General features: G+C 61.1%; 1 protein-coding gene across 1 annotated transcript in view; it reads right to left on the bottom strand.

Annotated features, from left to right (window-relative positions):
* Positions 1 to 9,305, bottom strand: part of SPTAN1 (spectrin alpha, non-erythrocytic 1) — a 110,134-nt gene extending 100,829 nt beyond the window's left edge. Inside the window, 4 exon segments of the mRNA XM_078882923.1 lie at positions 3,923 to 4,063; positions 6,958 to 7,083; positions 8,213 to 8,375; positions 9,226 to 9,305. Coding sequence (XP_078739049.1) covers positions 3,923 to 4,063; positions 6,958 to 7,083; positions 8,213 to 8,375; positions 9,226 to 9,299 — 504 coding nt within the window. The 5' untranslated portion in view covers positions 9,300 to 9,305.
* Between the last annotated feature and the right edge of the window lie 1,696 nt (positions 9,306 to 11,001).

The raw sequence follows: 11,001 nt of genomic DNA, 5'->3' as shown, positions 1-11,001 counted from the left end.
CTCTCACTCTCCTTCCCACACGCCCTCTTTCCTTCCCACTCTCCCTCCCACTCTCCCCTCTTTCCTTCGTCACACTCTCACTCTCCTTCCCACACGCCCTCTTTCCTTCCCACTCTCCCTCCCATTTCCCTCCTTCCTTCGTCACACTCTCACTCTCCCCCTCCCACTCCCCTCTTTCCTTCGTCACACTCTCACTCTCCTTCCCACACGCCCTCTTTCATTCCCACTCTCCCTCCCATTTTCCCTCCTTCCTTCGTCACACTCTCACTCTCCCCCTCCCACTCCCCTCTTTCCTTCCCACTCTCACTCCCACTCACCCTCTTTCCTTCGTCACACTCCCACTCTCCCTCCCAAAAGCCCTCTTTCCTTCCCACCCTCCTTCCCACACGCCCTCTTTCATTCCCACTCCCACTCTCCTCTTTCCTTCCCACTCTCCCTCTTTCCTTCGTCACACTCCCACTCTCCCTCTTTCCTTCGTCACACTCTCTCTCCTTCACCACAATCCCACTATCCCTTCCACTCCCCTCTTTCTTTCCCACTCTCCCTCCCACTCTCCCTCCTTCCTTCGTCACACTCTCACTCTCCCCCTCTCCTCTTTCCTTCCCACTCTCCCTCTTTCCTTCGTCACACTCTCACTATCCTTCCCACACGCCCTCTTTCATTCCCACTCTCCCTCCCACTCTCCCCTCTTTCCTTCATAACACTCTCACTCTCCTTTCCACATGCCCTCTTTCCTTCATCACACTCTCACTCCTTCCCACACTCCCACAAGCCCTCTTTCCTTCATCACACTCTCACTCTCCTTCCCACACGCCCTCTTTCATTCCCACTCTCCCTCCCATTTTCCCTCCTTCCTTCGTCACACTCTCACTCTCCCCCTCCCACTCCCCTCTTTCCTTCGTCACACTCGCACTCTCCCCCTCCCACTCTCCTCTTTCCTTCGTCACACTCTCCTTCCCACACGCCCTCTTTCCTTCCCACTCTCCCTCCCATTTTCCCTCCTTCCTTCGTCACACTCCCACTCTCCCCCTCCCACTCCCCTCTTTCCTTCGTCACACTCTCACTCTCCCCCTCCCACTCTCCTCTTTCCTTCGTCACACTCTCACTCTCCTTCCCACACGCCCTCTTTCATTCCCACTCCCTCCCATTTTCCCTCCTTCCTTCGTCACACTCTCACTCTCCCCCTCCCACTCTCCTCTTTCCTTCGTCACACTCGCACTCTCCTTCCAACACGCCCTCTTTCCTTCCCACTCTCCCTCCCATTTTCCCTCTTTCCTTCGTCACACTCTCACTCTCCCCCTCCCACTCCTCTTTCCTTCCCACTCTCGCTCCCACTCTCCCCGTGTGTGCGTGCACGCATTATGTCTGTGTGTGCGTGACAGGGAGCGGTGGCACTGCGGTTAGCGCGCTGCGCTACGAACCCGGCGACCCAGGTTCGATTCCCGCTCACGGCCAACATCCGGTGACGATTATCTGAACCGGTCTCCCCTAGGTCGACTCAGCCTCGAATGAGTACCTGGTGCGGTGTGTTTAAACATCTCTGCTGGGGAGACAAAGGCGGCCAGGGGTTGTGTTGGCCACCCACCCCCTCGTGTGCCGTTCCGGCCTTCATAGGTGCTCGCTAACAGCACCTGTCCCAACAGTCTGGTAAAGGCTATACGGGGGATCTTTGTCTGTGTGCGTGCTCACGATGGCAGCAGCAGGAGGCGGGGAAGGAGGCCGCTAGGGGGTGCAGGTGGCAGCGCTGGTCCGTGTCGCATGAATCAAGGCTCTGTGTGCGGGCAATGTCTGTGCGTGTGTGTGTGTGATGTCTGTGTGTGTGTTGTCTTAGTGTGTGTGTGTGTGTGATGTCTGTGTGTGTTGTCTTAGTGTGTGTGTGTGTGATGTCTGTGTGTGTGTGTGATGTCTGTGTGTGTTGTCTTAGTGTGTGTGATGTCTGTGTGTGTGTTGTCTTAGTGTGTGTGTGTGTGATGTCTGTGTTGTCTTAGTGTGTGTGTGTGTGCGTGTCACCAGAGAGTGGCTATTGGCACTCACGACACTACCCACTCACTACACTACCCACTCGCCACACCACCCACTCACCCACTCACTACACTACCCACTCGCTGCACTATCCACTCACCCACTCACTACACCACCCACTCGCCACACCACCCACTCGCCACACCACCCACTCGCCACACCACCCACTGACCCACTCGCCACACCACCCACTGACCCACTTCGCCACACCACCCACTCACCCACTCGCCACACCACCCACTCACTACACCACCCACACCACCCACTCACTACACCACCCACTCGCCACACCACCCACTGACCCACTTCGCCACACCACCCACTCACCCACTCGCCACACCACCCACTCACCCACTCGCCACACCACCCACTCACCCACTCGCCACACCACCCACTCACTACACCACCCACACCACCCACTCACTACACCACCCACTCGCCACACCACCCACTGACCCACTCGCCACACCACCCACTCACCCACTCGCCACACCACCCACTCGCTACACCACCCACTCACCCACTCACCCACTGACCCACTCGCCACACCACCCACTCACCCACTCGCCACACTAAACGACCGACTCCACCGCCCGCCCACTACGTACTCCACAGCACGACGCCACACACTCAACTCAATGGATTCCCCCACCCCGCCCCCATCGCGTGCCATAGCGGAGACCTTCATGGATGCTCCTCGCTAACAGAGCACTTGGCCCAACATTCTGCAGGCTATAACGGAGGAGGAGGAGGGGGGGTCTTTGCTTTTTTGGTGTCAGTGGTTCATTCCAGACACAGTCCGGTCGCACTGTCACCCAACGATGCCCACGGGTTGCCGGGCGGTGGAGAGGGGGTTGGCAGCAAAGACAAAGGTCCCCCGTGCAGCCTCAACACACTTGTCGGGCGCAAGCGCTGCCAGCGAGCGGCAGCCCGCGAAGGCCGCCGGCGCTGATATTGGCGGGCCGCGGGCGGGAATCAAACTCGGGGCCGCTGGGTTCGTGGCGCGGCGCGCTAACAGCTGCGCCACCACTCCCCACCAACACACAACAACAAGAACCGCCGACGTCACCACGGCGCTCGTGCCATGCTAGGTGCACGCTAATAGCAGCGCCTGTGAAGGCCGGCAATGTGGGGGCGGGAGTGGCGAGCACCACCTCCGTCTCCACGATTACACACCCCCACCAGGTACTCATTTGAGGCCGAGTCGATCCAGGGGAGAGCCCAGCACGGGTTCGGATATATTCATCGCCGACGCTGGCTGTGAGCGCGCTCAACGGCCGCCCCCGCCAGCTGCCTCTATCGTACCAATCCCAGTTATCTCGGCTATCCCAGGAATGTGTCCTCTAAAGGGCGGGGGATGAAACAGTCCCACCCCACCATCCGCCACAACCCTGCCCCCGCCTCACCACCCCCACGCCCCCTTCTTTGGAAGCTGGCGGAGCTGGGCCGCTGTGGCGTTAGTAAGGTGCGTTGAGACTCTTTAGGATTATTGGTGACAAGGGGTCACTCTAGCTCTCCTGATCCACCGCCATGCTGCTAGCGCCTCCTTCCTTCCCACCCACTCACTTGCTTCAACCTGCACGTGCTGCTAGCGCCCCCTTCCTTCCCACCCTCCTACCCACCCACCCACCCCTTCCCACCCGCCCCCTTCCTTACCACCCTTATGTGCCACTAGTGCCTCCTTCCTTCCCACCCTCCCACCCACCCCCTTCCTTACCACCCTCCCACCCACCCACCCGCCCCCTTCCTTCCCACCCGCACGTGCCGCTAGCGCCCCCTTCCTTACCACCCACCCCCCTCCCACCCACCCCACCCACCCACCCACCTCCTTCCCACCCACCCCCCCAACCGCCCCCCACCCACCCGCCCCCCGACCGCTGGCGCCGCCCCCCCCGCTCACCTTGTCGTTGATCCAGTCCATGACCTCGTGGCACTCGCGCAGGTAGTGCAGCAGCTTCTGCGCCTGCAGCAGCTTCACGCCCTTCTCTTGCATGCGCAGCAGCAGCAGCTCCCACAGGCGACGCAGCTCCTCCAGACGGGCCTGCGGCGCCGGCAGAGGCAGCAGTAGCGGCATTAGGACCCTCGGTAGCAGCAGCAGGAGCAGCAGCAGCGCGAGCAGCAGGAGCAGCAGCAGCGCAAGCAGCAGCGTCGCCGTTGTCGGCATCCGCATCGGTACCACGAGCAGCGGCAGTACCGGCATCAGTGTCGGCAGAGCTGTGTTGCCGTAGTGGTGGTGGCGGTGGTCCGATGGGATGCCGGTGATGTGACGGTGATGCCGTGACGGCGCTGTTGATGGCGATAGTGAAACTGGCGCTGATGATGACGGTGGTGACGGTGGTGACGATGGTGACGATGGTGATGCTGATGGTGACAATGGTGATGGTGGTGCTGGTGATGACGATAAAGGTACTGGTGATGCTGGTGATGCCGATGGTGATGATAGTGATGATGGTGCTGGTGATGACAATGGTGATGGTGGTGACGATGATGATGGTGGTGACGATGGTGATGGTGGTGCTGGTGGTGACGGTACTGGCGCTGGTGATGCTGGTGATGACGATGGTGGTGATGGTGATAATGGTGCTAGTGATGACGATGGTGGTGAAGGTACTGGTGCTGGTGATGATGGTGCTGATGATGGCGCTGGTGGTGACGATACTGGCGCTGGTGATGCTGGTGATGACGATGGTGATGATGGTGCTGGTGATGACGATGATGATGGTGGTCACGGTACTGGTGCTGGTGATGATGGTGCTGATGATGGCGCTGGTGGTGACGATGGTGCTGGTGACGATGGCGCTGGTGATGACGATGGCGCTGGTGATGACGATGGCGCTGGTGACGATGGCGCTGGTGATGACGATGGCGCTGGTGATGACGATGGTGCTGGTGACGATGGTGCTGGTGATGACGATGGCGCTGGTGATGACGATGGTGCTGGTGATGACGATGGTGCTGGTGATGACGATGGTGCTGGTGATGACGATGGTGCTGGTGATGACGATGGCGCTGGTGATGACGATGGCGCTGGTGATGACGATGGCGCTGGTGATGACGATGGCGCTGGTGATGACGATGGCGCTGGTGATGACGATGGCGCTGGTGATGACGATGGCGCTGGTGATGACGATGGCGCTGGTGACGATGGCGCTGGTGACGATGGCGCTGGTGATGACGATGGCGCTGGTGATGACGATGGCGCTGGTGATGACGATGGCGCTGGTGACGATGGCGCTGGTGATGACGATGGCGCTGGTGATGACGATGGTGCTGGTGACGATGGTGCTGGTGATGACGATGGCGCTGGTGATGACGATGGTGCTGGTGATGACGATGGTGCTGGTGATGACGATGGTGCTGGTGATGACGATGGTGCTGGTGATGACGATGGCGCTGGTGATGACGATGGCGCTGGTGATGACGATGGCGCTGGTGATGACGATGGCGCTGGTGATGACGATGGCGCTGGTGATGACGATGGCGCTGGTGATGACGATGGCGCTGGTGATGACGATGGCGCTGGTGATGACGATGGCGCTGGTGATGACGATGGCGCTGGTGACGATGGTGCTGGTGATGACGATGGCGCTGGTGATGACGATGGTGCTGGTGATGACGATGGTGCTGGTGATGACGATGGTGCTGGTGATGACGATGGTGCTGGTGATGACGATGGTGCTGGTGACGATGGTGCTGGTGATGACGATGGCGCTGGTGATGACGATGGCGCTGGTGATGACGATGGTGCTGGTGATGACGATGGTGCTGGTGACGATGGTGCTGGTGATGACGATGGCGCTGGTGATGACGATGGCGCTGGCGATGACGATGGCGCTGGCGATGACGATGGTGCTGGTGATGACGATGGTGCTGGTGATGACGATGGCGCTGGTGATGACGATGGCGCTGGTGATGACGATGGCGCTGGTGATGACGATGGCGCTGGTGATGACGATGGCGCTGGTGATGACGATGGCGCTGGTGATGACGATGGCGCTGGTGATGACGATGGCGCTGGTGATGACGATGGCGCTGGTGATGACGATGGCGCTGGCGACGATGGCGCTGGTGATGACGATGGCGCTGGTGATGACGATGGCGCTGGTGATGACGATGGCGCTGGTGATGACGATGGCGCTGGTGATGACGATGGCGCTGGTGATGACGATGGCGCTGGTGATGACGATGGCGCTGGTGATGACGATGGCGCTGGTGATGACGATGGCGCTGGTGATGACGATGGCGCTGGTGATGACGATGGCGCTGGTGATGACGATGGCGCTGGTGATGACGATGGCGCTGGTGATGACGATGGCGCTGGTGATGACGATGGCGCTGGTGATGACGATGGCGCTGGTGATGACGATGGCGCTGGTGATGACGATGGTGCTGGTGATGACGATGGCGCTGGTGATGACGATGGCGCTGGTGATGACGATGGCGCTGGTGATGACGATGGCGCTGGTGATGACGATGGCGCTGGTGATGACGATGGCGCTGGTGATGACGATGGCGCTGGTGATGACGATGGCGCTGGTGATGACGACGCCGGTGCCGTGGCGTCACGGTGCCGGCGGCGATACTGCAACTGGCGATGACGATGTTGGCGATGATGGCGGTGATGGCGGTGATGGCGGTGATGGCGGTGATGGCGGTGATGGCGGTGATGGCGATGATGGCGATGGCGGTGATGGCGATGGCGATGACGGCGATGGCGGTGATGGCGGTGATGGCGGCGATGGCGGTAATGGCGATGACGGCGGTGACGGCGATGACGGCGATGGCGGTGATGGTGATGCTGTCGCCACGGTGGCGTTGCGGTGCCGGTGACGATGACGACTACGACGGCGGCGGCGGTATTGCCAGCGTTGCGGTGGCGATGCCGGTGATGCCGGTGATGCCGGTGATGCCGGTGATGCCGGCGCCGCCGCGTACCCGGATGGTGTCGGAGGCGAAGTGGCTCTCGGAGATCATGCCGTTGCCCATCTCGTCCAGGCGCACGATGGCGCCCGCGTTGGCCTGCACCTCGGCCTCAAAAGCCTGGTGCTTCTGGATCTTACCCTGGGGGAGATGGCGGCGGGGGGGTGGGGGGGGGCACACGGGGGGTGGGGGGGGCACACGGGGGTGAGGAGGGGGGGAGGGGCACACGGGGGTGAGGAGGGGGGCACATGGGGGTGGGGGCCAGGGTCAGTATGCTCACACTCACTGCCGCTCGCGACTCAGAAGCTCGCTCACCATCACTCACACTCGCTCACCATCACTCACACTCGCTCACCATCACTCACACTCGCTCACCATCACTCACACTCGCTCACCATCACTCACACTCGCTCACCATCACTCACACTCGCTAACCATCACTCACACTCGCTCACCATCACTCACACTCGCTCACCATCACTCACACTCGCTCACCATCACTCACACTCGCTCACCATCACTCACACTCGCTCACCATCACTCACACTCGCTCACCATCACTCACACTCGCTCACCATCACTCACACTCGCTCACCATCACTCACACTCGCTCACCATCACTCACACTCGCTCACCATCACTCACACTCGCTAACCATCACTCACACTCGGTCACCATCACTCACACTCGCTCACCATCACTCACACTCGCTCACCATCACTCACACTCGCTCACCATCACTCACACTCGCTCACCATCACTCACACTCGCTCACCATCACTCACACTCGCTCACCATCACTCACACTCGCTCACCATCACTCACACTCGCTCACCATCACTCACACTCGCTCACCATCACTCACACTCGCTCACCATCACTCACACTCGCTCACCATCACTCACACTCGCTCACCATCACTCACACTCGCTCACCATCACTCACACTCGCTCACCATCACTCACACTCGCTCACCATCACTCACACTCGCTCACCATCACTCACACTCGGTCACCATCACTCACACTCGCTCACCATCACTCACACTCGCTCACCATCACTCACACTCGCTAACCATCACTCACACTCGCTAACCATCACTGCTACCCGCAACCCTCGCCACCCTCGCCACCCTCACAACCCTCGCCACCCCCGCCACCATCACCACCCCCGCCACCATCACCACCCCCGCCACCCTCACCACCCACACCACCCTCACAACCCTCGCCCCCCTCACCACCCTCGCCACCACCCTCACCACCCCACCCACCTGCAGGTTTGTGGGGTCCTTGTAGCTGTCGTCGGAGGCCACCTGCAGCTTCTCCTGGATCCACTTCTCCAACTCGTCGGCATCGCGACGGAAGAACTGGAAGCGCCGAGAGTCCTCCAACTTGTGGCGACGCAGACTCGACAGCTCCTTGAAGCGGTGGTACCTGGGGGGCGGGGGCGGAGGATGGTGGAGGGAGGATGGGGGAGGAGAGGGAGGAGGGAGGACGGTGGAGGGGAGGGAGGGAGGGAGGGAGGGAGGAGAGGGAGGATGGAGGGAGGGGAGGGAGGGGAGGAGGGAGGATGGGGGAGGGAGGGAGGGGTGGAGGGAGGACGAGGGAGGGGAGGGAGGATGGGGGAGGAGAGGGAGGAGGGAGGACGGTGGAGGGGAGGGAGGGAGGAGAGGGAGGAGAGGGAGGATGGAGGGAGGGGAGGGAGGGGAGGGAGGGGTGGAGGGAGGACGGGGGAGGAGAGGGAGGATGGGGGAGGGAGGGGGGATGGGGGAGGGAGGGAGGACGGGGGAGGGAGGGAGGACGGGGGAGGGAGGGGGGGATGGGGGAGGAAAGGGAGGAGGGAGGATGGGGGAGGGAGGATGGGGGCGGGAGGGAGGGAGGAGAGGAACGACGGAGGATGGGGGGGGAGGGAGGGAGGAGAGGGACGACGGGGGAGGGAGGATGGGGGAGGGAGGGAGGGAGGGGAGGAAGGGAGATGGGGGAGAGTCACAGTGAGAATGGGCGAGTGCGTGAAAAGGGAGGACGGGTGAGTGAGTGAGTTACAGGAAGGCAGGGTGAGCGGGACCAGGTGAGCAAGCCGGGGTGAGTGAGCAGGGGTGAGTGAGCCCGGGTGAGCGGGGGGGGCCCAGGTGAGTGGTGGGGGGGCCCGGGTGAGTGGGGGGGGGGGGCCCGGGTGAACAGGGGAGGCAAGTGAGCGGGGGGGGGGCCCGGTGAGCGGGGGGGGGCCAGGTGAGCGTGGGGGCCAGGTGAGCAGGGGGGGGGGGCCCGGGTGAGCGAGCCTCACCTGTCGAGCACTTGCTGTCGTCGCTCCTGAATGTCCTCCGCCGTCTCCAGGATCTTCACTCCTGCGGAATCCATCTTCAGCTGCACGGAGAAGGGGGAGAAGGGGGGGGAGGAGGAGGGGGTGGGGAGGAGGGGGAGGGAGGGAGGGGAGAAGGGGGGGAGAAGGGGGGGAGTGGAGGGAGGGGAGGAAGGGGAGGGAGGAGAGGTGGGGTGGGGGGGGAGAGGGAGAAGGGGGGAGTGAGAGAGAGGGAGGGGAGAAGGGGGGGAGAGTGAAGGGAGGGGAGGGAGGAGAGTTGGGGTGGGGGGAGGGGAGAAGGGGGGGAGTGAGAGCGAGGGAGGGGACAAGGGGGGGGAGTGGAGGGAGGGGAGGAAGGGGAGGGAGGAGAGGTGGGGTGGGGTGGGGAGAGAGGAGAAGGGGGGGAGTGAGAGGGAGGGAGAGGAGGGAGGGGCAAAGTGGTGGGAGGGAGTGGAGGGGAGTGAGAGTAGAAGGGGGGGGAGGGGGTGGAGGCGAGGCGAGAAGGAAGTGGAGGGGAGGGGATGGAGGGGAGAAGGGAGGGAAGTCACACAAGGTCAACGTGGAACACTGGCGCAGCACCACAGTAAGAACCCAATGAATAGACTCAAATCTGAATCTGTAATCACACTGGAGGAATCCGACAAGCCATGAAGGTCTTTTTTTTATCACAGATCGACGTCTGTGCCTCCTCCCACACACACACACGCCCGTGTCTCCACACCAGAGGTCGCAAACGGGTTTTGATTCCTTACCCGTACCCGTACCTGGCCGCACCAGGGTCGCAAACGGGTACCCGGCCGTACCCGTACCCTACCCGTACCCGTCTGGGTAAGGGTATCGGGTACCCGATTACGACCTCTGGGATGAAGCCATGTTGCAGGCGCGGGTGGGTTGATTCTAGGAACTTGAATTGTGAGAAGAGACAAGACGTTGGGAAATAAGTGACAAACGGTGACTCACCAGTGACTCACGGTCTACCCGTACCCGTACCCGGCCGCACCAGGGTCGCAAACGGGTACCCGTACCCGGCCGGGTACGGCCCTGCTAGGCACGAACCGCAGCGGCGATCACTCCCGACGCCGGCAAACTAAATTTTGGGCCCCGGTTTTTCGACATTTGGCATCGTGTCGTCAGCTCACCCGGGCGGTGTAACAGGCAAAGACAACAAACCCCACCCCCCTCCCTCCCCTCCGTGCTGTTAGGCATGGGGTCCTAGTTCGACACAAAACTCCACGCCACGCAACGCGGACTAATCGACGACTAAACGTATTTTATTGTTACCAGGGTAAGGGCGCCACTGAGCTATGTAGCAGCTCTTTTTCAGAAGCGAATCCCTGGCAATCACAGAAAATTACCGCGGCTCAACGAAAGTGGCGTATCATCGTCATCATCATCACGTGGGAATTTATAGCAGCCAAAATACTAAAACGTGTTTCTACAGACTCGTAGAGACCCATAGATACCCACAGAGACCCATAGAGACCCACAGAGACCCATACTCAGAGACCCATACTCAGAGACCCATACAGACCCACAGAGACCCATACAGACCCACAGAGACCCACAGAGATCCATACAGACCCACAGAGACCCATAGTCAGAGACCCATACAGACCCTCAGAGACCCATACAGACCCACAGAGACCCATAGTCAGAGACCCATACAGTCCCACAGAGACCCATACAGACCCACAGAGACCCATACTCAGAGACCCATACAGTCCCACAGAGACCCATACAGACCCACAGAGACCCATAGTC

This window comes from Lampetra fluviatilis, chromosome 68 (genome assembly GCF_964198595.1).
Source record: "Lampetra fluviatilis chromosome 68, kcLamFluv1.1, whole genome shotgun sequence".
Classification (NCBI taxonomy): Eukaryota; Metazoa; Chordata; class Hyperoartia; order Petromyzontiformes; family Petromyzontidae; genus Lampetra; species Lampetra fluviatilis.
The sequence above is the reverse complement of the archived record's forward strand: the minus strand, read 5'-3'. Positions and strand labels throughout refer to the sequence as shown.